This window comes from Henckelia pumila, chromosome 3 (genome assembly GCF_033568475.1).
Source record: "Henckelia pumila isolate YLH828 chromosome 3, ASM3356847v2, whole genome shotgun sequence".
NCBI lineage: Eukaryota > Viridiplantae > Streptophyta > Magnoliopsida > Lamiales > Gesneriaceae > Henckelia > Henckelia pumila.
Genome location: NC_133122.1, coordinates 18117510 through 18145456, shown reverse-complemented (window position 1 = coordinate 18145456; position 27947 = coordinate 18117510). Strand labels below are relative to the sequence as shown.

The following is a 27947-nucleotide window of genomic DNA, read 5'->3' as shown; positions in this document are numbered from 1 at the left end:
TAAGAAAAACCCCCATGGATCGGTTCAGCCCAATTTTCTTTGTAGCCTTCAATCGGGTTTAAAATTTGCAGGCCCAATATAAATTGCTTAAAATAATATCATATCCACGTGCACTTTATATAAAAAAACCAGCTGGTAGAACTAGAGTCGTGTGTAACGGACTAATAATTTGATTATTTATTTTTTTTTTATTACAATGTTAGATTAGATTTATTACATTTCCACAGCATATATATAGTGTAATCATCAATATTCATCATACTCTTCTCTGATCTTCGAGATTTCGGTTCCAATAATGGCATCCTCGAGTTCGGGGATTCCGGCCCCGGGTATGCATCGCAATTCCACGAACTTGTACCCGTAAATCTTACCTTTTCTTCTTATCGTGCAAGTTGGTGAAGAATTTCTTCGTGATTTTATTGATATTGGTGGATTTTGGTGTTATCTTATTCAGAGGCAGTTCAAGTTCTCGTATCTTCTCTAGCGGATGACTCGTCAATTGTTAGAGAAGCCTCAGCCACAGCTCTGAAGGATATCGCCTCTTTGTAATTTTATTTTGCTTGATCGACTAGTTTCTGGATATCATTGCAATTGTTATGGTCGCTTGATTTTTTTATCAATATGCCTTATTCTGTCCCCTGCAAATTTGATGAGTTCTGAATTTTTCCAGAAACCCGCTTCTGCTTCTTGATTGTTGTGTAACGGTCTCCCGCGGTGGAAGAAGGGTACTTTTTTGTCTCTGTGTTTATTGTTTAAAAATGATTGTTAGCCAAGATGTTGTTGGTTTGTTCTTGGAATATTAATGTAGTTTGAACATTTCAGAGGTTTGGGAATATGGCCGGGTTGTTTCAAGTTATGTCTGTGGCGATTCGGGAATTGAATAAAGATGATGTTGATCCTCAGTATATGGCGAAGCTTTCCAAAATAGCAATGACTGAATTGGTCTCAACCAAGGTACAATATGACTGAGCAGTTCTTGAAATCTTGAATGCATCTGTAGTTTTAATTGTTAATCATATTACCTGGGGATAATGCTTGATTGGTATCCTAAGAATTAATTATACTGTTAATCTATTGTCGTGTTACAAGTGTAATTTTATTCTTTCTTGTCAAAAAGCTAGTTTATTTAACTTCACACAACTGTCTCCAATCTTAGATTGTTTTATAGGTGCCAGATTTTATTCTTCAGATAGTTGTATTTGGATGCATCTGATCGTCTTTCTTTTTTGAGCTTGGCATGAGTTTATGCTTAACTTTTGAAGTTAGCAATATCTATCTCTTTCAAACTCAACGTATTCTAGGAACTCAATGCTGATTGGCAAAGAGCTGGAGCTGGTGTGCTCATGGCATTGGGTTCACATTTGCCTGACCTTGTAAGTTTCATATTTAGATTGATTTTTTCCATAAGTGAATCATGCTTCATCTCATGTAAGCTCGTAAGAATGTAATCGTGCTAGCTGATCCACATAGTCAAGATACCAACTAACCAAGTAAGTTGTATCATTAAAGTACTCGAGACACTTGTTAATTGTTTCTATTTTATTTTACATGTCCTCACCTTAATCTCCGGAATATGAGTATGAACAAGCTGGAGCTCCCCGAGATAACTACAAGCCTTACTATGTTCTGTACTTCTGTCTCATGTGAAATAACACATATTTAACCGAAGACACTATTTAAATCATCGCATATAAAATTATGAATATGATTATACCAACTATTATTCAAGTTACATGATTGATATATTCATGTAACCTTGTACGTTTCTCATCTATACATTATAACCTGTTGTCAAGAATGAACATAATACATACACATGCTCTAGTCATCTTTAAATTAAATGAAATAATACTTTCATTTTAAGGGACTGATCATGAAATAAATAATAAATTCAATTCATTATCATCTCCCAAGCCTTTTTTCCAAAACAACTTGCATATTTACAAATTAACTCTGAAAATAATCACCTCAACCATGCCTAAACAAGTATATTAATACTGTTCTTGAACGCATGAAGTACCATAAGAAAATCATTATCATGCTTGTTCAAGTACAACAACGAACTTCCAACTCGTAATCTGATTGACCAATAGAAGTTCAGTTAATATATATACAACAATGCCATGCTTGTTATTAACTCTCAACATAACACAATTGACCTTCACTGATGTGAGAAAACTATTATCACAATTGTAGCACAATTAATTGATAAACACTGAGTCAATTAACAAACACGCTGGACTATACAAGAATCAATGGGTAAAGCAAAATTTTATGGCTTGCTCTAACAAGATTAGGGATAGCAATGGGTCAGGGGTTGGTTAAGCTTTGCCTAAAGATTAGGGATGACAATGGATGTGGGTCTAATGGGTAACCGACCGACCCAACTCATTTAGGGCAGGTCTGGTTTAAGTTGTAGCGGGTCGGGATGGGTCCTTCAAAATTTTAACAAGTTGGATCTCGGGTCCTGGTGGACCGACCCGTACCCAACCCATACCCATTGCAATTCCTAACAAGAATGTTAAGGACACAGAGTCAGAAGAGTGGGAAACTAGTGTTAAAGTTGGCAATTGGAAAGAAATTGAGTAGAGAGTCTAGAGACCCGAAAGTGTAATGGAAGAAAATTCTATTGCAATGGCAAAAGGGTGATGATATTTTGGATGTGGTTTTCTATCATAATGAAATTTGGTGAAAAAAAGAGGATGGCAAAAGCGTCTGGCTCTGTGGTAACTGTAGAAGGGTAACTTTTGAGTGAACTAGCTGATAAAATAACACGTGTTAAGAGTTTCACGGGTCTGTCTATTGACATACTGTGTAGAGATGTTGGATCCAAAAGTTCACTTTTGCTCATTTTTGCAGATGATGGAGGAAATATATCTTCATTTGTCCAGTTCAAATTTAGCTGTTCCAGCAATGGTTCAAATACTTGCAGACTTTGCTTCATCTGATGGTTTGCTATCACTATAAGTTTTTATTCAGAGCTAAAATCGTGATTTAGATTTCACATCTGATTTTGGTCATCCTTAGATGTAATTGTATGATGTATCCTTTATGAAGCTTTTCAGTTCACTCCACGGCTTAAAGGTGTACTCATGAGAGTTCTGCCCATTCTAGGAAATGTGAAAGACGTCCACCGGCCAATCTTTGCAAATGGTATGCTATGTTTAACGATTTTGTTCTGTTATTGGTGGCAACTCCGTGGCATGTGGTGTGATGCTATTATCTCAATGGATGCATAATGAAACAAATTATAATATGTTGTATGGTATCCTGCGTCAAACGCGATCATCTTCTTTAGAGAAAGGATGACATGGGATAGGCTATCCTAGGGGTGCAATCGAGCCGAGCCGAGTATCATAGTACTCGAGCTCGAGCTCGAGCTCGACTCGTATTTGACTACTCGAACTCGAGCTCGAGCTCGATTGAGTAATTAATTTCGTACTCGAGCTCGAGCTCGACTATAGTTTGAGTTACTCGAGCTCGAGTTCGAAATATATATATATATAAATAAATAATATATGAATAAATAAATAAATATAATATTATATATATTATATTTATATTATATTATATATTATATTATATATATGTTTGATCGAGTAGCTCGCGAGCTACTCGATCATATACATTGAAGCTCGAGCTCGATTTATGTTCGAGCTACTCGAGTTCGAGCTCGAGTCGAGTTTTGACCGAGCTACTCGCGAGCTACTCACGAGTGGATCGGCTCGTTTGCACCCCTAGGCTATCCAATATGTCTCCAGATCAATGAGATAGCTGCACAACAACTCGGGCTTTATATCACCTCGTAGATATGGGCACAATGTCTGGTTCATGTTCCTTCATCATTATGCTGTAACAAATATAGCTTCTTCAAAAGTATTAAATAGATGTCTAAATTGAACTTCTTGTCATGCTTGACAATGTAAATAAATGGCATGTTTTATTTTTAGAGCATGGACCTGTTGACTAAATAAAAAGACTTGAAATAGATTAATGCTGGTGATGTATGCTTTGTGTTTGAAATTACGCTGATTTTTGCATTCCATTATGGCATATTTGTTGGTACTTGGTCGAAATATCCTCACAGTACCGTGATAAGCTATATACACCGCATGTAACAGCGACAATCTCTCTCTAATTTATGATTTTAATATTTCTTGTTTCTTTCCAGCTTTCAAGTCTTGGTGCCAGGCCTGTTGGCAATACAGTGTTGATTTTCCATTATCTACAGTTATTGATGGTGATGTCATGTGAGGCCTTTTAACTTGCTTCTGTGGTAGTCTGTCACTCAAGATTTAAGATTGTCTCAGTTGAGCATTGTGTTCTGAATGTGTACTTCGTGCAGGTCTTTCCTGAACTCCGCATTTGAGCTTTTGTTGAGAGTTTGGGCCAATTCACGGGATCTCAAGGTTTCAAATTCAAGAATTAGATATGCTTATCCATCTGTCTTTGTTTTCATTGGATCAAGGGCTGAAAAATTCAATTCCCTGTTTATGAGATATAGCCCATAGCTAACCTTAGATATTCCATGTATTCCTCATATTTTTGTGTTGTATGAGATAGCTTGGGGATATTTTCTTGTCAAATGATTGTACCCACACTTACAGCAATTTATACCTCGTAAGGAGATTGATTTCAGAATTCCCTCTCTGGAAATTTGAAGTTTCCAAAAAATTAATTCTCCTTTGTGTTATCCTAGATCATGTTGGTGGGTAAGTGGCTTTCTACAGATAAAAACGAGGCATAAATAACTGTGATTCCTCAAGTTTTGTGCCTAATGTGGCTAATTTGGAGGATTAAAGCTGCTGCCCTTTGGACCATCATCAGCTTGCACCACCCCTTGGTTGGTTTAGGTAGATTAAAGTTCTCTTCAGTTGGATAATATACCGAGAGACAATTCACTCGTCTGTGAATTATGAATCGTACTACTTAGCTTCATGGAAACAAAATCGGCTCCAGCCTCTGGTGTAAGTTTGTAGGAGAGGATGGTTTCAAGTGGGAAAATAACTACACCTGTCATGCCAAGCTAGCTGAAGTCATATTTTGCTAATTTAGGAGAAAAGCATGTTTTTCTCGTTCTTTTATGGCCATCTAGAGTTCTCTTCTCAAGTTAGTTTGAAAACCATGGTTTTGTTAAATTCTTTTTTGTTTCTGCAGGTTCGCATATCTACGGTGGAGGCTTTGGGTCAGATGGTTGGTCTTGTAACTAGGACACAACTGAAGTCGGCTTTGCCGAGGCTCATACCCACTATTTTGGAATTGTAAGACTAGCTTTTTGTTTGGTTTCAATTGTAGATAAATTTTTATTCCCTAAAATAAAGTCAAGAAGTATGATCATTACCAGTTTTCTTATAAGCTTCTCGATCATGTTGAATCGAATAGAAACACTATGACATCAAAACTTAGATCGTGAGAGCAATATCTCAATTTGACTTGGAAAATTGACCCAATGAGTTAAAGATGAAAATACCGACTTCGACTAAACTTACAAATCCAAATGGAGCTCCTTAGCTTCTTGAACTTGATCCAAAGACCGGCACATTGAATGCAACAGCTGTGCTTCCGGACAATGGACAATAAAATTGGATGGTGCCTAAGGATAGGAATGGCCGTGTTTAAACCCGACCCCGCACTAAACCTGCTCCATTTGGGGCAGGTCTAAACCTGGTCAAATGGATTGCGGGGGGGTCTAGGCTCGGTTGATAGGTATAAATCAAGTCCAATAATGAATATCATATATTAACCCTAATTCACAATATTGTCGTTTCTCCATAGATTCTTGAATTATGTTTTTTTTAAATGGTTAACTACTTATTTATGAAAATATCACGCTTATAAAATTAAGTTATTTATTTACAAAAAAAAAACACACTTTTCATAATTGTGCTCTATTTTTTTGGGGTTTTTTTTTTATTTTAAAAAAAACGTATTGCATAAGCACGCAACGTGCTCCCGAGTACTAGTCAGTATAAATGGGCCACAATTGTAATTAACTGTAAATTTGTGTCCTTTCTAGAATTTGATGATTCTTAGGTCTTCCTTTTCTTCTTAATTTAGGTATAAGAAGGATCAAGATATTGCGTTTGTGGCCACATGTAGTCTCTACAACCTCCTGAATGCATCTTTACTTTCCGAAAGTGGACCACCGTTGCTTGATTTTGAGGTCAGTTTGGATAATAGACTTTTTCATGGAGAGGATCGAACTTCATGGTCTTTAAACTTGTTTGATGTTTATGTTGAAAATAAGATGTTAAGGGACCTATTGTTTTGTTTTTGTATTTGTTTTTGTTTTTGTTTTTGTTTTTGTTTTTGTTTTTGTTTTTGTTTTTGTTTTTGTTTTTGAGACATCACACTTCCAAGTTGTTTTCTGCCTGTTTTTCTTTTCAAAACTTCTTTTATAGTTTGTCCAATGGAACACCATTTCGCCCATCGCCTTTTAATGATTTAATACATTTTAATGATATGCCATGGTGTAAAAATGTTTGGTATTCTCTCGACAATCTGATTCACTTTACCTGTAACTTGTATCAGAAGTCTCTGTGCATAATTCTAGCTGGCATATAAAAAATTCCTGTAAAGGATGACGTGAATACTTGTACGATTGAGAAGTTTATGTTTTGGTCTTTCATTTTGTGTTTCAAGGATTAGTTCATGGTTTGATAAGTAACACAACTCTGCTTTATTGGTGATTGCATGCTAGTCTCTCTAATTTCGCCTTTCAAGGGTCCTTGCATGTGCTAAACATTTGGATATACGGATATTAAACAGTAGATTATTTAGGAACATAAAATAATTGAGATTATATAATAACTTCAAACTTTATCTTACATAATTATAATGTTCACTAGTTCTATTTTATTTGTCAAGGCTTATATAAGTTTGAGATTTGGCAGGAACTCACTGTCATTTTATCAACGCTTCTTCCAGTGGTTTGCATCAACACCGACAGCAAGCAGCGATCTGATTTTTCAGTGGGACTAAAGGTGGGATTTTTCAGTTTGACCACCCATCTATCTTTGATGCGAGTAGATTATATTATTAATACCATCCCCATTTTTCCCCATATTTTGGGTTGTTTTTGGTTTTTATTACCTCCGTTGCTCATGTTTTCTCCACACTTTAAAGTGTGGATCCATGAATTCATTTGATTCCAATCTGATTTCTTTCAGAGCTAACTGGGGTCATAGATCCTAGGAGATGGTAAAATATATATTTTTTCTTTTATGGATTTTATAACCACTACGCCAAAAAATTTTCATACCAATATTGAATTCCTTGTAGAGTGTGACCTGGGATGCTGAATGAACCGCTTTGAAAATATGCTTTTTTATCATAAACTTGGTGATACTTATTTGTGGTCTTGTTATCTGGTCATTGCAATTTTTTTTTCTTACTCCATTCTTTTTCTTTCTCAAGTCCAGAAAGATAATCACTCTCAGTTAATTATCATGTTTTATTGATTGATTTATTGGTTTGTGTACCTCCTGCCAATTTCAGACTTACAATGAAGTTCAGCATTGCTTTCTCACGGTTGGTGTGGTTTACCCAGAGGATCTGTTTGTCTTTCTTCTCAATGTGGGTACAATTGCTAATCTTTTTTATTGTCACAAACCCTGGAACCTTGTAGTTATTTAATTGTAGAAAGTGATGCACCTTATCTAATCCCCACAACAACAAAAAAAAAAGAATGTTAGCGATGAAATGGAGTTCAAAATATTTGGACTTCATACCGCATCTTGTTTATGAATGAGGCAATGTCTGTAATTTGTTCACTTTGTTCCAGAAATGCAGGTTGAAAGAAGAATCTCTCTCTTTTGGTGCACTTTCTGTTCTGAAACACCTTCTGCCAAGGTTACTTTTCTCCATATTTGCTTTATCATGTCATACTCCGTGATTGCTTGCCAACTCAGCATGCCATGAAATTGTTCTGAAGATTGTCTGAAGCTTGGCACGCTAAAAGGCCCTTGCTGGTTGAAGCAGTGAAACATTTGTTAGATGAGCATAATTTGGCTGTTCGCAAAGCACTTGCGGAGGTAGTTCTGCATGGAAAATGTCAGTCATTGTTGATCTTCAATTTGTTATATATTTGTTAACTTATATCATCTCTCGTGTGTATGAAATAGTTAATTGTCGTTATGGCTTCCCACTGTTACTTGGTCGGTCCACCAGGAGAGATATTTGTAGAATATCTCGTACGACACTGTGCAATGCCTGATTTGGATGGTGAAGCCAATGAGAAATCTAAGGAGTTAACTCAGTCGGCTGGCTCAACATATTCTTTCCTACACAAGAAGACGGAGGTCTGATCTTCTTGGAATGCTCTGTTTCATCACACAGATCCTTACAACTAATTTTATCTTCTTTGCATTTTTATTTCTACCTGTGCAAATAATAAATTACCCTTCATAAATAATTAGCATTTTTTCATAGTTATTCACCATTATGTTATTCTTTTATATACTTTATCTTGGATTGTTCTCAGTTCTTCTGGTTAATGAAGTTATCAAACCTAGTTGTTATATATTATGAAATGTACTGAACAAACCCAATATTGGCCCGAGGGGAAGTTTCTAAATTGTATACGAAGAATAAAAGCAATTCCAAAGATGCTGTACAAGTAACCAAAACGATTGTCTACGATTATGGTTTTAGTGGATATCTATGATTGTTAAGAGAGTTGAGTCTTTCCAGGTGGGTTGCACCATTGTTTTCCAATAATAAAATGCTGTCTTTTCAAGGAGAAAACCACACTCAAATGGTGTTTATGATTTAAAGCTCAATCAGTTTCTTAGATGCCTATCTGGATGATTTTTAATGATATTTTCATCAATCATCACCTATGTTTCTTCTGGTATGGAAGTAGTTTTTTCGACTTAGGAAAATTTTGGTTTCCACTCTCATTTCTAGTTGACAAGGAGACAATTTAAAATGAAATTACATTTGAGTAGAAAAAAATTGCATTTTCAGTGGATATTTCCTCATCATGTGGAGGAATTCCTTCAGCCCTGTCCGTGTTAGAGTATTATCCCATGAATTCGAAAGAATTGAACGAGGCGCTCTTTAGCACGAGATTTATTATGAAAATTGCTCTTGCATATATGATCTTTAAAAAATCTATAATTGGTATTCAATATTTTCTCTTAAATGCTAAGATCATTTTCAGGTAAAATTTGGAGGCGTCAGTCCAACAGATTTACGAGCAATTTGTGAAAAAGGTCTTCTTTTGATAACAGTAACTGTCCCTGAAATGGAGGTCTGCTACCATGTGATCAATTTTTTGTTTCGCAGTTTTGGTTTTCTCTTGGTACTTGTTACTGATCATTGGCGATTATGTTTCCAGCATGTTCTCTGGCCATTTTTGCTCAAAATGATCATTCCCCGAATTTATACTGGTGCTGTTGCCACGGTATGTTATATGTATTTGAAGAATGAAAGATGGTTTAAGCATTTCCCTTCTAATATATCTCTGACCATATTTTAATATTTGGAATATGATTCTTGTCAATAACTGATAGATCTGTCATTTATATTTTGGATACATTGTTATTATTGGGTAATCTAGTTAATCTTTTTATATAGGTTTGCAGATGTATCTCAGAATTATGCAGAAACAAAAGTCTAGATGATATGATTCTTTCTGATGGTAAAGCTCGTAGCGGTATTCCGAATCCTGAGGTTTGATATCCCTTATGTTTACTCGTGCAATAATACACTTTTTAATATAATTCCATTCGTACAATTTTGTCATGAATGTTATAAGTATATAGGATCTTTTTGCACGGCTTGTGGTGCTTCTTCACAATCCACTGGCCAGGGAGCAGTTGGTGACTCAGATTTTAACAGTAAGTATGCTTAATGCCCTTTTTGTTTAATGCAAAATTACAAAAATATGCAATTTTATGCAAACCTGGACCATGCGGGTAGAAAATTTTACTAACTCAGAAATGAGCGTTACTGTGGATCTTTTCTTATTCTGAAGCCTTTAGGATACTTTGACTTATTTAGTAGTTTTGATCCTGAAGTGCCATTTGACGACTACTTTTTGACCTCCAAGGAGCCTGCTCATATTTACAGTCTATTGTATCTTACGCCACTAGGTTTTCAGGGATTAGTTTAGTGCCAAAGATCCAACATGTAATGTTTCTTATATCATGCTCTGCTCACGAGTTTTTCAGGGAAGAATCAAGTGCCAACGATCCAATAAATTAAATTTTCCCCGTCACATTAGGTATTCTTTTGATTATACAATGAGAAGTATCCTCGTTTAATGGTCGACTTAATCATGGAATATAGTTAATGGTTGACTGGGGAATCTGGGGATGAATATCACTTGCGATGAAATTTTCTTGTCTTTGTTGGAATGCCAAATTATGAGTTTGATATTAGCATCTTAGGGTGTGAATGATTCAAAATTGGATTTCAAACTATTAAATTCATTTCATTGTATTATAGTATTATTTTCTAAGCTAATGTATTGTATTTTTTAAAATATAAATCATCTTACATATTAATATGAAGTCATATAATCCAATATATTTTTAAATGACATGAAATTTAAACTGAAATTCCTCTTCTTCAGAAAATAAAATTGAACTAACATGTATCTCATTTTCCCATCAGTCTCTGAAATGACATTTTCAGAAAAAATTATTCATAAAGCACCAAAAGTAGAATCAAATTCTATCTATACTAGGGGAGAAGTTCGAAATGAGATTTCTCATTCAAGGCTATTGTGGATGACCAAAGCTTCTATTTGTTACCAACCTTTTGATAATATGATCCCGTATGAGCCCTTAGATGCATCTTTGGTGGTTGGAGTGCTGGATACTCGCTCAACAATTGTGATCTGCTTTGAGTTTTTCCCAGTCACGCTGGTTTTTAGCTACTGTGAACTTTTTGATGGAGCATTTCCTTCTATTATAAGTGCAAGTCAATTTCTAATAAAAAAAATAAGTTTTTGCAATTGACCCTGCATTAGCTTGTTTTTTGAACTTTTTTTTTTTGGGTAAGAATCACATCGAATGCTCTCATGTTGAACAAGCTCAGCCTCATTGACAAGTCTCCGGGGTAACTTATTGATATATTCATACATTATATCCAATGTTGTAAATGGCGGGAGGCGGTGGCGGTGCGGTCCGTGACCGCCTACCGCCTCGGGTGCCTAGGCGGTTGAATTTTTTTAAAGCATTTTTATGGGTGGCGGGCGGCGGCAGGCGGCTGAGGGGTGTGGTGGAGGGTGGGAGAGCAAAAATGAAAAAAAAGTGTCTAGTGTTTTTGAAATGAGTCAAGATCTAGGGTTTTAAAATAGATAAACTTTGACTAGGATTTTAAAATGTATGGACTTTTGACTAGAATTTAAAATTAGTTGACTATGGACCTTGACTCAATTTAAAAAGCCTTGGCCGCCTCAACCGTCTCAACCGCTTCAACCGCCCGAGCACCCGCCTCGCCGTCCGCCTCGACCGCCTCGCAGCTTGGGCCGCCTGAAACGACCGCCTCATGCCGAGGGTGCCTAGGCGGCAGGCGGCAGGCGGCCCTCAACCGCCATTTAGAACACTGATTATATCATATGATATTTCATGTACTAGATTTTTTAATCTTTATAATTTTATGAATGGCATCAAGCAGTGGTCTGACAAACAAGCAGGACTAATGGATAAATATTTATTTTGCAGGTCCTCTATAACTTAGCTTCTATATTCCCCAAGAATATTATTCTGTTTTGGCAAGATGAGGTATATTAGATATTGCACCAAGTATGCATTATAAAATGGATTGAAATTGAGGGAGTGCTTTATTGACCCCTTTTAGGAATTTTCATGCATTTTTCCTGTTTGACCATTATGTTTGACCATTATATATCTATGTTCACCATGTGCATATTCATATATGCATTTTCATCTGTGGATTTACACACTCGTGAGGATGTACATGTATATACGTGCGTGGACATGTGTACTCTCATACACACACATATATTTGTATGAACAAACATATAGATGTGCATATATATATATATATATATATATATATAGACCCAACCATTCCCGCCCAACTCGTCCTCGACCACTAAAACCCACTACCGGGTTTTAGTTGTTTTTTTAAAAAAAAATTCGTATCACTAAAACCCACTACCGGGTTTTAGTTGTCGGGCATGAGTTGGGCATCATTGATTGGGCAACTGAAAATTTCTATATATATATATATACAGTAATGATCACCTGCACCCTAGGGTGCAAGATTTTTCGCGTGCGACCACTAAAACCCTAGGGTGCAGGTGATCAAAATTATATATAATTTTGATCACGGTGCAGAAAAATTGTGTGCGACCACTAAAACCCGGTAGTAGGTTTTAGTGATGAAAAAAAAAAAAAACCACTAAAACCCACTACCGGGTTTTAGTGGTCGCACACAGTTTTCCTGCACCCTAGGATGCAGGGGATCGGAGCTGTATATATATATAGAGAGGAATGCTCAACTGCCCAACCATGTTTTTCCACTTGGTCCGCGACCACGTTTTAGTGGTTTTTGTTTTTGTTTTTTTGCATTACTAAAACCCACTACCGGGTTTTAGTGGTCGCGAACCAAGTGGGAAAATATGGTTGGGCAGCTGAAAATTCCTCATATATATATATATATATGTGTTTGTGTGTCTGTGTCTGTGTGTGTGTGTGTATTCATGCGCATATACTAAGATATGCACGGATGTATATATGTGTGTGTGGTTGTGTTTTGTGTATTTTTTGCGCTGGTAGAATATCATACCTATTTGTCCTTCAGATCTAACTTTTCTATCTTCTATTGTAAGCTCTAGATTCCCAAAATGAAAGCTTATGTGAGTGATCCGGAAGACCTAAAGGAGGATCCATTATATCAGGAGACATGGGATGACATGATTATCAACGTAAGCGTTGGTTATTCTTTGTTAGAATTTGTATTTCTAACTACCTTTTATTTCATCACGGATGAAATTTTTTAAAAGATCTAATGACCAGGCCGTATTCACCTTATGAAACGTACGTTTTGACTTTTGTTTTTTTGAATCACTGTCTTCCTCTCGTCACTCTATGTAATAAGAGTAACTGTTCTCTTAATTTTATAAATAGCCATAATTTTATGGGTTACATAGAACCTTGGATTTAATATAAGTGAAGCTTCATGACGAACTGCAACCAGGTATGCCGCTTATAATCTTTTTGTTTATGGCCCACAGTTTATTGCAGAATCCTTGGATGTGATTCAGGATGTTGATTGGGTGATCTCTCTAGGAAATGCATTCTCAAATCAATACGAACTTTATTCATCAGATGATGAACATTCTGCTCTGCTTCACCGGTATGTGAAATGTTACGAAACTCACTTTTACGAGGGGATCAAATTCTAACTGCACATTGCATTATATTCTTAAGAGTGCATAGATTTTTCCCAGTGAAGTTAGAGAGGGGGAAATCCAATATCTTTACTTTATTTTTACTGTCACACCTTTTCTTTTGCAAGATACAGTTCTTTTATTGCCAACCGCCTGAATGTTTTGAATTATCTTGGTATGCATTTTAAAACTTATGTTTTTGTCGATGCAGTTTGATACATCAGAATAATTAACAAAAAGATCAATATTAGCTCATACTGGAATTAAACCATTGTGGACAATTATGTATTTAAGACTAATTTACCCTTTTCTTGTGAGCTTGAAATTGGGTACACGTTTTTTTCTTTTAATTTTGGGATTATTTTGACTTTGATTTGGTAGACAAGAAATAGAGGATTTACGCACCCTACGCCAGTTAGATGTGAATGTATTTTGTTACTTTAAATCCATCTACCCAAAAGTAATTTTTATATTTGATTTTGCTCGCACTTCTTCATGAAATTTCACTTGTACATGTGTGCTTTTATCACCATTTGTACTTGATGATTGTGCTTTTTAGATTTTCATTATTTTGTTTGGAGAAATCTTGACATGGTGCAAGTTGGAACCTATTTTGTTTGTAAGATTGTCATGGAGAAACCTTCTCATGCCACAACTTGAAATTAATTGGACTTTTTTAAAAAAATAATTAATTGGACTTTGCGAGTGCAGGTGTCTTGGCATTTTGCTGCAGAAAGTTCACGACAGAACCTATGTTCGGGCTAAAATTGATTTGATGTACGTGCAAGCTGATATTGCTTTGCCCGTGAATAGACTTGGTTTGGCTAAGGCTATGGGATTGGTAATCATTTATAATATAAAATGTTAATTATTCATCTCATTCATGGCAAAGAGTATTCATAAGCAGTTCTATCAAGTGAATGGTGCTCATGGCTACTGTCATGTGGAAACGTAGGTTGCCACTTCGCACTTGGACACAGTTCTGGATAAGTTGAAAGACATTCTTGATAATGTTGGTCAGAGCATCTTCCAAAGGTATATACTGGACCTATGAGCTTATTCTCACTTTTCAGAGCATCTTCCATGGTACCTGACTTTGAATAATGGAAACTCTATGGCAGAATTCTGTCATTCTTTTCCGATAGAGCCAAAATGGAAGAATCGGATGATATTCATGCTTCTTTGGCTCTTATGTATGGATATGCTGCAAAATATGCTCCAACAACAGTTATTGAAGCCAGAATAGATGCACTTGTGGTACAGCACAATGCTCTGTGATTTGTTTTCTTTTGTGTTGAGTCTCAGTAATGAAATAATTTGCTAATAAGCATATTTTTTGTTTGCTTTTGAACTGAAAATTTGCGTCTTATAAAGTTTTGATTAAACAAGTAATTAACTGCTTGAAACTTCTACGATGCAAAAGCATGTATCTGACGATCTAGAAGTTCAATGACTATTTTCCATCTAGACAAAGCACACCAACGTGGTCATGTTTAGAGATTTCATGATGTTCTCCGTTAGTATCCAACCAATTTGAGGCCTGATAGAATGCTTGGTGTTGGAGGAATGCATGCTTAAAATTGGCAGCTGGGACAGCAAGATTTTTTGTTCCATATATTGCTTAGTAATATCATTCTTCTAGGCTAATTTTGTTGGCCAACTTTCTTAAAAAGGTATAGTTGCTCTTAGGTTAGTTTCATGTTTGTTTTTGGTACTCCACGAAAGTGCTTTGGCTCATGCTTCTTTGCAATGGAGGAATACAAATAATTCTGTTCGAATAGAGAAATTGATGTTAAACAAAGTTCTGTTCTTCGGACATGTGAATGATGTATTTTGTGCTTGCATTGTACCCTTTGGACACGTGTTACTTGGGTCTCAGTGATTAATCTAGTTCATGAATCCCATGTTTTAGTTTTTAAGCCATTACATACCTTCTTACTGCTCGAATACTTTAAGTTACTATATGTCAACTTTGGTTATTGTTGCCTATCTTTTACTGTCCAAATATATTCATTGCTGATACAGTTTATGTATTTGGATACTTGGATTATTTATTTATTTGGTCTTGTGGTGGCTATTTGCCATGTTTGCGTGATACTCTTATTCTGTGGTCTACAGGGGACTGATATGCTTTCTCGTCTCCTTCATGTACACCACCCCACAGCGAAGCAGGCAGTTATAACTGCTATCGGTTTGCTAGGTTTGTGAATCCATCCCATCGTCCTTGTCAGTGTTTTATTTTCTGTGCGTCAGTGAGATTTTTTTACTTTATTTTATCTTACCAAGTGTCTTTATCAAGCTCTTTGATATTGGGTCTATTAGAAGGTGATCTGTGTGTCAAAAACAGTTTTCTTTACAAGCACTTTGAGTGGATAGTTTAGCATCACCTTCATGAAGAGTCACTTCACATGATTGAGAACCCTAATGAGATCACATTCCTTTTGAGAGTGGGCCGGGGTGGGTGGGGTTGGTGGGGTGTTGTCATTCTGATGTCGTGTCTTGGACAAAATGAAGTAATGAGAAGACTAAACCAGGCCACAAAATATTGCTTCAAATGTAGCTTTAACTACTTGGATTTGATTCTCTTCTATTTTGCTTGTTTTTTGTTTCATTTGTCGTCGAAAAAATCAGCTAGTATGTGAATATACATCAGATTCTACTTTGTTTGATATTTCATATAATGCCATCATCAATTTTCTTTATGCAGGCCAGGCTGTCATTGGTGCTGCTGCTTGTGGTAAGTCGTTCCCATTGAGAAAGAGAGATCTGCTTCTTGACTACATCTTAACTTTGATGGCCCATGACGATGACGACGGACTTTCTGATTCTAATCTGGAGCTTCTACACACTCAGGTTTGTTTTACTTGTTACTGAGCTTGGTTTGTTTTACTGTTCTATGTCCTTGGACTATGCCTTCGTGCAGAAGCCAATGTTGAAGCAACATTTTTCTAGCTTTGGATCCGTATCTTAGGTGGAAAGTTATCTTGTGGGTAATTCTAGAGAATTTTTTCCATCCTTGTCATCAAGAGTGGAGGGTGGTTCTTTTATTCAGAGAGAAACAATGTCGAAAAATAAAAAGAAAAAAATAAAACTTTTCCTGGTTGAGTGGGATTTTTTTTGTTGCTGCTGGTTTGCAACTTCATATCTTTAGAGTTATATGGAAATATCCTCTCTTTTTTCCTGAGATTTTTTAGTTCGGAGACTTGTAGGGCTTTATATGAAGTTAAACGCTAAAGAAAGTGGGCCAAGTCAATGAACTTTCGACACGTGCAAAAATTTCACCCATTAACAAAAAGACAACTATACATAAAAGTTATACATACGGCCTACTTTCCTTTGTACACAAGCTAAAGAATTTAAAACTTCAGTGGCTTAACTTATTCCTTACTGTACACAGTTAATTGCTTTCTGACTTACTCCAGTAAGGTGTTGCCTTTGAAACTTCCTCATAGTATAAACAAGTTAAAATATGATGTTAAGTGCATTGGCAAATTCGTATTTAGCACGCACGCGGTTGACCCCCTCTATCATATTTTGTTAACATTTTTTCCTGAGTCAGTTTATCCTAAAATTTGTTATGATATGTTAGAAATTGAGACTAGGAACTAACTCACCTCAAAAGCTAGTTCAAGAGGTGAGGATTGCCCTTGTCTATATAAAGGGCTTTCAGGTTATTTAGCCAATCGATGTGGGACACAAACTAAGACACCAACACACACCTCTCATTCCCAGGAATGAAACGACTGGAGCGTGGAGATATTAACGGGTGACCAACTATGAGACAGGTGAGGCCAACTATAGGCCGTCCAACACATAACGGTGAAACCCGAGCTCTGATACCATGTTAATAAATTGACTTGGACCTAGCTTTTGAGGTGAGTTAGGTCCAAGCCAATTTCTAATATGATATTGAGCCATACATTAAGATTTGTATATCAACTATTGCAACTGAGTGGATATGACAGCTGATGATATCTTATCCTGTCTTGATTCTGTTTATTATCTTTCAAAAACTTTTATTTTCAGCTTCCTTAACTTTTATTGTTTCTATGCAGTGCCTTGCTTTAAGTGCTTGTACTACTTTGATTTCTGTGGAGCCTAAGTTGACAATTGAAACAAGAAACCATGTTCTAAAGGTGCCACTCAGTGCAGTTGTTTATTACCGAATTTTTTGTTTATTTGCTTTCTGATTATTATTTTTATTGGCAGGCCACCTTAGGGTTTTTTGGTTTACCAAATGATCCGCCTGATGTCATAAATGGACTTATACAACACCTTATTTCTCTTTTGTGTGCTATTCTTGTTACAAGGTATTCATTCCTTTGAAATACTTGCTTTAAGATTATCTGACGCTGCTACTGTAAGGGTTAGGGTGTGAGATGTGTTGAATATTAAATGCTTTATCCACATTTGTTGCTGTTGGGCCTTCCAATAAGCAGACACCGAAGAAAAATATGCCTATGAAGCCTGAAAATCAGTGACACTAATGTATTTGTGGTTCACAGCTTCACAAGTATCTTATGACTCTTGTATGCCACGAAACTAATGCATATAATAGGTTATATGCACTTGTTTTGGCTATAGGACAGTAATTGACAATTTATTCAGGCAATAAGGGCATTTCTGATTTCCTAGACACTGACAAGGCAGTTTAGTCACATACGGATTTTGGTGAAAATAATTACAGGGATTCTTGAATATGTGTTTGCATTACTTATTTGTTGTGCTACATCTCTATAAGTACCCTTTTCTCTTTCTTAACACCCTCGCCTATCAACCCACTCTGATCTTTTTATCCATTTGATCAGTCTATTGCATGGATTTTGAGCGCTGTAGTTTTGTTTGATTGTCGACATTTGTGGTTTTACATAATTTTGTACCCTTTTTAATGAGTTGTTTCATCAGCGGAGAGGATGGAAGAAGTCGAGCAGAACAGCTACTGCATATCATGAGACAGATTGATCCCTATGTTTCCTCCTCTGTTGATTATCAAAGAACAAGAGGTTGTCTTGCGGCTCAGGAGATGCTTCTTAAATTTCGGACTATATGCGTTGGTGGATACTGTTCACTTGGCTGCCAAGGAAACTGCACTCACCCCAAACAAAATGAACGCGGTTTGCATGGAAATTTTTCAAAGCTACCATGTTAGCTAACTTTTCTTCCTCTTCCTCTACCTGTCCCTCTCCCCCCTCTCTAAGCTTCAGACAGTTTGTCAATGTCATTATTATGTTGAACTTCTTCTGTGTTTATTATCAGCTTTGTTTCCTGTAGTGATTTCTTGTATTAAACTTTTTTGTCTTTTATTATAGCTGCATTTGTGTCTCCAAGTCGTGATGCTTTGTGCCTGGGGGAGAGGATCATGCTTTATCTTCCTCGCTGCGCTGATCCAAATCCTGAAGCTAGAAAATTTTCTGCACAGGTTGGTTATTGGCTAATGCCATTATGTTATGATTAATTTTTTGACCTCTGCCAAATATTAACGAATCAACTTTCAAAGTTTGTTAGTTATGTTTTTCTGCATCAGTTATTGGTTCTTTGCTCTTTCTCAATGCTTAGCGACAATATTATATTCCCCTCGGACATCGGGATTCTTCCATGTCTCCCTCTTTTCCTGTTTCAGTTTCGCAAGGCGCTGTTGTATATTCTGTGTGTACTTCAATATGACTTCCGTTTAAACATTTTTTTGGGGGATATTTTGACTTATTCTCCAATTTGCAGATTATTGATTTATTTTTCAGTATATCTCTCTCATTACCAAGGTCTGCAAACTCTGTTTATGGGCTTGATATTGAATCGCGTTATGCTGCTTTGTCTGCATTAGAGGATGTTATTGCCATCTTAAGGAGTGTAAGTCACCTCTTTATTCTCTTATTTGGTTGCATGTTTACTTCATTTACTTTTTAAAAAAACCAGAAAGAAAAAATAAATTTTTTTCCTCTTTAAGTTTTATTATCTCCTTTTTTGTGCATAGGATGCTTCACTTGATCCATCAGAGGTATTTAACAGGATTGTTTCCTCTGTATGTATCTTATTTTTCAAGGATGAGGTTAGTGTCCCAATGTGTAAACTCTCAGAACATCATTGCCCTTTTATGATAGTTAAAGCTGTAGATGATATAATCTCTTTTTTTCTCCATTGGTTTTATACAGCTTGTTGCTGCACTACATGTTTCCTCAACAGCTATCTGTGATAAGATCAGGCTATCTGCAGAAGGGGCAGTTCAAGCTGTGACTGAGTTCATCACAAAGAGGGGAAATGAGCTGAATGAGGTTGATATCTCAAGGTTGTACATGATTTGGGCTCAAGTTTGATTTTGTTTTACATGCTATTAGTGTTTATTGTTTTCACATTGAATACCTCTATTTTTAACTTTCTATTTTCGTCTCTAAAACTCTTTCATGTGAACAGGACGACGCAGTCTTTGCTTTCTGCTGCAGTTCATGTAACTGAGAAATACCTACGTCAAGAAACTCTTAATGCTGTATCCTTCCGTCTTTTTTTTAAAAAAAAATCTCATCCGGTACTGGTGTTCGACTGTTTGCAATTTTATTTTGTGATCATGGTTGTTAGTAATAATCCCATTGGACTTAGAAAGCAGAAGTGGTTTATATGAAACTTGATCAGTTCTTTGGCCTGGGTGAATTTCTTTAATGTCGAAAGATCTCCTCTCTTGCTGAGAAAACCAGCTCAAGAATTGTTTTCAACGAAGTGTTGGCTGCTGCTGAGAGAGATATAGCCACCAAAGATGTATCTAGACTACGTGGTGGCTGGCCAATCCAGGATGCCTTTTATGTGAGTCTGTACATTGGTATCAGAACCTTATCATTTACTGATTTGCTTGTTGTTTTCTAACATTTATTTGCACCTCTGTCTGATGTGTTCTAAATGAGATATTATAGTTGGTGTGTTACAAGTATTTCAAATTCCAAGCGATTAATGTTTGTTTCCAAGTCTCAGTATTATGAATTCATTTTTTAATTCACATCTGCTAATGTTCAGTATCATTTCTTGATATGTCCCTTAGATTTCGATCTGATCCATATTGGTTCATGATGCAGTTCTTTTTGAGTCTTGAATTAACAGTTTTTTGACGCTGTGGGACTTCTTTGTTTCATCTTATCTTCTGCTTTCTATGGTTTTATTAGGTGTTTTCGCAGCATTCAGTACTTGCATATTCGTTCCTGGAGCATTTAACTTCTATCCTGAATCAGACATCTATCTTTCAAGGTGACTCTGGGAAGGGAGAAAACTCCAACAGGTTTGGGGAAGGTCATGTGGAAGATAATATGTTGGATGCAGCTGTTATAGCACTTACAGCCTTCTTCAGGTTTATTTTGGGCTGTGAGATTTTGTTTTCCCTATGCCTATAGGACAATCAACAATTAATCATTCTATTGACAGAGGTGGTGGTAAAGTTGGAAAAAGGGCTGTCGAGCAAAATTATGGTTATGTCCTTGCAACCCTGTTGCTTCACTTGGGAAGTTGTCATAATTTAGCAAATACCGGTCAGCAGGAGCCACTACGGTATTTTAAACCATATTCTACCTACACACTTGCAATACAACTGGAGTTAAAAGTTCTTGTTACTGATTGCCTGTATTTGTTTGTCAGCACACTTCTGGTTGCATTCAGTGCATTCTGTGACTGTGTTGGAGATCTGGAAATGGGAAAGGTATGCTAGCCTTGGCTTAGTTGTGATTTCATGGAAACCAACCTTCAGAATTCATAAACTACTCCTAGATGTGAAGATGCAAACTTAATGTTTTTAATACCAAAATGTGTACCTTCAATATCTCGTGGGAGGTAGATGTAATGTTCGTCAAACATTTTATATCTGAGTTTGACAATGTAGAAGCACATCTTTTTTGCAGATTCTGGCTAGAAACAGAGAACAAAATGAAGACGAGGCATGGATTGGTCTCATTGGGGACCTGGCTGGGTGTATTTCAATAAAAAGGCCGAAAGAGGTAGACATCCTTATTCAGTTCCCGTTTTGTAATGGATGAACTGGACAAGCAACTTCTTATCAACAGTTTCATACTTTTGCAACCTTTTCTCTGTCTGGAAAAAATTAGAAAATGAGATCAAGTTTACCGCCTTTTGGCACAGCTAGAATGAAGTTGATCGCACTAAGAACTATGATAGATGAAGGATAAGAACTCATGTAATTCTCTATTTGAATTTTGAATTATGAATTATGATATCATAGAGATCGAGTATATGTTATCAGCTGCAAATTATATTAGTTGCTTGCTGTCTTCTGACCTTTTATAGCACACATTTGCAGACTTTATAGGAGTGATAATCTTAAGAGTGTACATGTGTATTAGACTCTATGGGAATGATAATCCTGGAGTGTACATGTGTATAAGCTGATGCTATCGTTTGCATGATTCTTAATTTTTATATCGTCTTACTTTTCCTTGTCATCGCTATCAGGTCTCTGCAATATGTTTGATTCTTAGCAAATCATTAGACCAACCATACAGATATCTGAGGGAAGCTGCCGCCGCCGCGTTGTCGGAGTTTGTGAGGTTTAGGTATATTTACACATTAATAATATGTCCATTTTTAAAGGTGGTGGTTCACGTGGCTTTTTTGGAAGTTAATGTGATGGATACAAATAATTTTGACAGTAAATGATTGCTGTGCTTAAAAAAGTTAAATGGGACGTGTGAAATGATCAGTTTTTTGGAAAAGAAAGAGTGGAATAGAGAAATTGAGTTAAACAAAGTTTCTCAACATTGTATTGTGCAATGAAAGTTTCATCTCGAGGAACTCACCAAACAGATCCTTAGCCATTTAGATTATATTCTTAACAAAGTCATATTAGTTTGATTTTATTATGAACATCAATTGTTTTTGGTGATAGTCCAAGTAATTTCTATCTGTGAACACTATTTAGATTTTTAAAACCTAATATTTTACCTGATAAATTCTGATTTATTTTATTTTATTTACGAAAATTAGGGTTACTGGTGCTGCTAGTGTTGTTATTTGTTGGTTCAAGCTGAAGTTAACTGCAGTTCATTTTTGTGGTCATGGTTTCCCATTGTACAGCGATTGCATTGGTTCTATATTGGAGCAGATGGTTGAAGGACTGTGTCGACATGTTTCTGATGATTCCCCAACTGTTAGACGCCTTTGTTTAAGAGGACTTGTCCAGGTAGTTCAACATATTTCTAAACTTGATGGTGAACGCTGCTATTTTGACTACATCAGTTTTTTGTCCGGCAATTGTTTACCTGTCGATCGACTTTTTTATACATCAACCCCGAGCCAAGGTTGCATTTTGTTTTTTCAAGTGATGTCAAGTATCATCCTCGGGTAGATGTTCTGTAGATGTTCTTATGGAGAGAATGTGGTTGTGGTGAGGCATAGAGGTAGTGATGACAGATTGGAGAATTTAGAAAGGGGAAGGTTTAATGGTGATTGGGCACAAGACTTTACTTTTTCCTCTTGATATGCTATGGTGTCGTGTGTTGGAGGAAGATGCAGCATATTGAGAGCACTTAGAGGTTTGGCTTCAGTTAGCTGTGGTGACAGCCATGTGTTTGTGCTCTCCATGTTTGTACTGAACCTTGAAGGCTTTGAGGCTCTCTTTTGTTTCAGTTTTGAGTGAGTTAAATTTGGGTAGAAATGAACCTTTAGTTGACACATTCCAGTGATGCATACACAAGAAAATAGCATTAGTATCAAAGAACATTATGGTCAATATAATGTATGATCACAAAACACACCTCATGATTCAGTGTCATTGGATTGTTCCACGTCCTAATTATTTTTATGCTGTATCAGTATGTAACTAATGTCATTATATGCGAGTGAATGTGTTCTTTGTTCTCTCTGTGTGCCTTGCAGATGCCGCCAGTCCATGTTGTCCAGTATACCACTCAAATTCTCAGTGTTATAGTTGCTTTGTTGGATGATCCAGATGAATCAGTTCAGCTTACTGCTGTCTCATGTTTGCTGACGGTGATTTTTCAATTTGCTTCCCTGCCTGTGGAAAAAGAACTTGCTTTGATCCATATATTTATGCATATTTATCAGACGGTGTTTACCTTTATAGGTTCTGGGATCATCTTCCAATGACGCGGTAGATCCTGTTTTGCTGAACCTATCTGTTCGGCTTCGCAATCTTCAAGTATGTTCCTCACTGAGCCGGTATTATATTCTTTGTAGCTGTAGATTTAGTGGGGGGGTTCTTTATTTTCATCTGGCCATTTGAGAGTCATGAGAACTTAAATGGGTTTCTGTTGAACCAATAGTTCATTGGTAAGCCTATCAACTTTCCGAAGTGCTTGCGGTGGCCCCCAGCTGAGTCAGCAGCTACACATTCTCTGTTGCGTGATGAAATTAACTTGTGTAAAAACTTATATTTCTTCCATCAACATATGGTTTCCGTTCTCCTACTTACTTTCCACAGATTCATCGAATATCTTCCTATTTAAATAGCAATTTCATTTGTGCTTTTTCCTGAACTGCCTCCTGCCTTGGTTTAATAAATCTTTACCTATCACTTTGTAAACACCATAACTCTTCTTCTCATCCTGTATCATTCTAGTACATACTATAATTATTTGTTTAGGAAAATAACAAACACGATCTGGTATTCACTGATTCTTGATCTCTACTTTTGAGGTTAAACTTGTAATTTGTAAAGGTTTGGAAATTGTATTTTTTTTAACTCGTATTTGTAAATGTGTGCTCACTGAACTAGGATATTTATTTCTGGATGAAGAAAACATGCGATGGCTATTCTGTGCCTGGTTTTCATTTAGATGTTATATCGCACTTAATCATGCAGTGTAGTATGACAATTTACAAATTCAACGTGGTGTAGCCTTTTAGTGAAAAAATGGCTGTTGTTTTTGAAACGGTAGACAAACTATGATTTTTTCTGTCGTTCTTTTATTTGTTTCATTTAGATGTTATATCGCACTTAATCATGCAGTGTAGTATGACAATTTACAAATTCAACGTGGTGTAGCCTTTTAGTGAAAAAATGGCTGTTGTTTTTGAAACGGTAGACAAACTATGATTTTTTCTGTCGTTCTTTTATTTGTTTCATTTTTTTGATTTCTATGACAACTGCACTGAGCTTCTGTGGGATCATTTACCAAACTCTCCCGATGTTTGAACCTGTTTATCTACTCATGGGTTCAGTGTCTTACTGGCCTTTATTTATTGTGTGCGAGTGAGACTGCAGAACCACGTCTCAGATAGGCTTTTCCTTTGGTTAGTGCCCGTCTTTGCATGCTCAAGTAGATATGGTGGGATACATGAATATTTTTAGGGCGATACCATCTTTATTGAACACTAGAAAGCAACATACATGAGAGGGGAATATTCTGAGAACTTTCAATAGCTGAAATACAACCAGGATTACATAGCACACCGAAATAATATATCCAAACATCACTAGGTGATCCTGGAAGAAACATGTATATGAGCACCCTACCCGACTGTAAAAAACTTTGATTCTCCTGGGAAGCATGTCTTCTGGAAATAATTGAAACCGTCTTTCTTCGAAGGCTGTATCCGCTAGTGCATCTGCTATATGGTTTCCCTTTCCTGATAGGTATGAGATAGTTGGACTGGAAATTCTAGAAGAATAGAGCGAATTCTTGTCTGGAGATGATTAGTTTCCAGTCCGAGTGATCAAATTTGGTGATGGTAAAAAAAAAAAGAAAAAAAGAAGCGAATCTGATTCAAGGTAGAGAGAAATACAACGATGTGTGAGGCAAAGTTCCAAACCGATCATAGTAGCCGTCAGTTCAGCCCCAAGATTATACTACATGACGATGTTTTGGCAGTGCTCAGAAGATTGATGCTATTGCTATTGAACTTTTAGTTCTAGTCACCAATATGGTTGAACCATAACACAGAGCTTTGATTACATTTTTTGCCTTTTTTTTTCCTCACGTTATTTTGCCTTCAAACGTTAAAATTCAGTTTATGCTGTTCTTTTTTATGCATTGGAGTTACAGTCAATTTTTAAGCTTGATCTTCTACTTGGTCACAAGGATATCGGTATATGAATTCTTTTCTTTTTACAGATATGCATGAACGCTAAAATCAGAGCCAATGCATTTTCAGCACTTGGAGCGCTGAGCAGCTATGGGTCTGGGACACAGCATGATGCATTCCTTGAGCAGGTCTTTTAATCACCCTGATTTTGTATTGTAGCCGATTTTCATTCAGCTATTCTTCACGATGTTAATATTTGGTTATTTTATTGTTTCTTTAGTTAATTGATTTTTACAATTTAGAAAATTAATATTACGTTGGCCCTTAAGCAGGCCAATTAGAAAATTACAATTTTGAAAAACAATATTACAACAACCTTTCAGCAAGGCAATTGGGGAACAAAAAACTTGAATGTCATATGCTCTGAAATCAGCACGCTGATTATTTTTTTTATTATTCTTTAAATATATCCGTCATTATCTTCATCATGATACAGACTTTAGATTTAAATTAGATGTGGTTGATTTTATGGGCGTTGGGTTTGTTTGGAAGTTTCTCGGGAAATATTTTGGGGAATAAATTAATGTCTTCTTAGAGAAATTGAATAGTTACCGTGAGTGTCAAATAGTATCAGAAAATGTTTCACAAGTTAATTTGAAAAACTTAAAGTATTATGTTTGGATAAAATATATATTAATACCAATAGCTTTTTTGTAGAGGGGATGAAAAACTGAGTTTGTAGTGAATGTCAGGCATGCGAAAAAAATTTTAGACAGAAAATGGAAAAAGACGATAATATTTGGTATTTTAGGGTTGGAAAATTGTTCTCAAAACAAACACGGACTAAGAAAAAGTAATTTTCAAATTTCTACTATGGCTGCACCAAAATTCAGGGACCATGAGATCCACTTGCTGGATGGCTGGCATATTGATATGGTTACTTAACATTAATGATCAATCCGATATTGTATTAGATGGCTTAGATTCAGAGATGGGCTAGCTAATATGGTATTCTGTTTTCTTTATTGGTTGTGAATGCATAGTCCAGTTTTGTTTTTATTTTGGAATTAAACGTGTATTACAAATGTCCTCTTTTATCTTTATCTCATCTTTAGTGTCTTCATGATCTTGCCTCTTTTAGATTGTTGAAACCAGATTTCTTTTGTATTTCTGGTTTGACTGTTTTGCTTATTTTAAAACTTCTCTCACGTGATCAACTCGAGGTGCAAATAAGACTCTTTACTTTACCAGGTTCATGCAGCCTTTCCACGTCTGGTGTTACATCTTCATGATGATGATCTTGGGGTACGACAAGCTTGCCGGGTAATAATCCTTCACAGTTCTTTGTTATATTGCCTACATTATCCGGGGAAAGATCATGAATCACTATTACTTTTCCTCACAGAACACTTTCAAATCCATTGTTCCTCTGTTGGAATTTGACGGTTTGGCTGCCCTTGTAAACACTCATCGTTTTAGTTCTGATCATCGGTATGTAACAACAGATCTGCACTAGGGATTTTTTAAATTTTTATTTTTGTCTTTCCTTGTACAAATGCCATCTTTTGTGCCTTTGCCACATCAGAAGTGACTATGAAGATTTTCTGAGAGACTTGGCTAAGCAATTTACTCAGCATATGCCTTCCTGGGTTGACACATACATGGCTTCAATAATACAGGTCCACATTTTTGTACGAGAGTTTTTGCTAATGCCTATCTTATCCGTGATTACGAAGTGACGGAGAAATGGGGAGAGAAGAAAGCATGCAGTTGATTTTTATTCTGCATTTTAAAAATCATGTTCCTTACCTAATGACAACTTTTAATTTCTTGAAGTTGTCAAATTATTTTTCCATGTTATCAAATAATAGATTTTATTGAAAAATTCGTCTGTGTTGGTCATGTCATTGATGTGCAGGCTTTTGAAGCTCCATGGCCAGTAATACAAGCAAACGCTATTTATTTGTGTAGCAGTGTAATTTCTGTTTCAAACGATCAGCATATTACCGCCCTTTACCACGGCCAGGTCGTCATCTGAATGCACTCCATTGATTTTGTCAAAATGTAGCAAAGATTTTATATTAAAACATTTCATGTTGTCTTTTCTTAGGTGTTCGGAATATTGGTTGGAAAGATGAACCGGTCATCAGACGCAATTGTTAGAGCTACATGTTCCTTGGCCCTTGGTTTACTACTGAAGTCGACCAATCCAAGTTCATGGAAAGTCGATCCGGGGAGCTCCATCCTGGCTGGAAGCGAGTCTGATTCTTCTAGGAGGACTTGATATAGTACTAAACTTGTTTGCAAATTTGATGACGTCTTAACTAGAACCAATCGCCCCCCACTGAATGTGCCACAGGAAATAAGGTTCTTGGATCAGCAGCGTCATCGGTAAGCATACCCGTCGCCAGTGGTTTATTGATGAAGATGGCTCTTGGAAGTTGGATCAGTTATCACAACATTCGAGTGTGTGTATGCATGTAACGAAAGCCCCTATGTATATTATGCCATGTAGATACTGGTTGTGTGTATTTCGTGTAATGTATACAAAAGAAAAGCGCTGTTGTAGTTCGTACTAATACTTTGCAATTTGTATTGATGTTGTGCA

At 36.3% G+C, this 27947-nt stretch overlaps 1 protein-coding gene across 4 annotated transcripts; it reads left to right on the top strand.

The window, feature by feature from the left end:
• The first annotated feature begins 198 nt into the window (after positions 1-198).
• Positions 199-27947, top strand: LOC140893601 (protein SHOOT GRAVITROPISM 6). 4 transcript variants are annotated; one of them, XM_073302684.1, is made up of 51 exons: positions 199-329; positions 455-545; positions 671-725; positions 823-954; positions 1302-1373; positions 2860-2950; positions 3058-3153; positions 4172-4250; positions 4346-4409; positions 5158-5261; positions 6058-6163; positions 6894-6983; positions 7498-7575; positions 7784-7851; positions 7934-8033; positions 8124-8300; positions 9164-9253; positions 9341-9406; positions 9580-9675; positions 9768-9842; positions 11676-11735; positions 12815-12904; positions 13214-13335; positions 14081-14210; positions 14325-14404; positions 14491-14626; positions 15488-15569; positions 16077-16222; positions 17425-17505; positions 17579-17679; positions 18275-18513; positions 18679-18788; positions 19088-19216; positions 19341-19415; positions 19519-19652; positions 19778-19850; positions 20030-20161; positions 20515-20696; positions 20771-20893; positions 20981-21041; positions 21241-21336; positions 21809-21909; positions 22430-22535; positions 23231-23344; positions 23439-23513; positions 25429-25527; positions 26591-26662; positions 26745-26830; positions 26925-27018; positions 27258-27365; positions 27450-27947. In XM_073302684.1, exons 1-51 carry the CDS (start codon positions 296-298, stop codon positions 27621-27623), a joined length of 5175 nt encoding a protein of 1724 aa, XP_073158785.1. In that variant the 5' UTR covers positions 199-295; the 3' UTR covers positions 27624-27947. The 4 variants fall into 4 exon arrangements, 3 of the variants coding, with proteins under 3 accessions (XP_073158785.1, XP_073158786.1, XP_073158787.1); XR_012153214.1 differs by lacking the exons at positions 26745-26830; positions 26925-27018; positions 27258-27365; positions 27450-27947 and having other exon boundaries at positions 23439-23533; positions 26591-26640; XM_073302685.1 differs by lacking the exons at positions 199-329; positions 455-545; positions 671-725; ... (4 more) ...; positions 4172-4250; positions 4346-4409 and adding an exon at positions 4671-4853.

Excerpts from the sequence above, each read along its gene's own strand:
- LOC140893601 (XM_073302684.1), top strand. The coding sequence starts at position 296 with ATGGCATCCTCGAGTTCGGGGATTCCGGCCCCGG. Across the intron at positions 14,211-14,324 it reads TGGCTAAGGCTATGGGATTG|GTTGCCACTTCGCACTTGGA; the intron begins GTAATCATTTAT and ends GTGGAAACGTAG. Across the intron at positions 17,506-17,578 it reads CAAGAAACCATGTTCTAAAG|GCCACCTTAGGGTTTTTTGG; the intron begins GTGCCACTCAGT and ends TTTTATTGGCAG.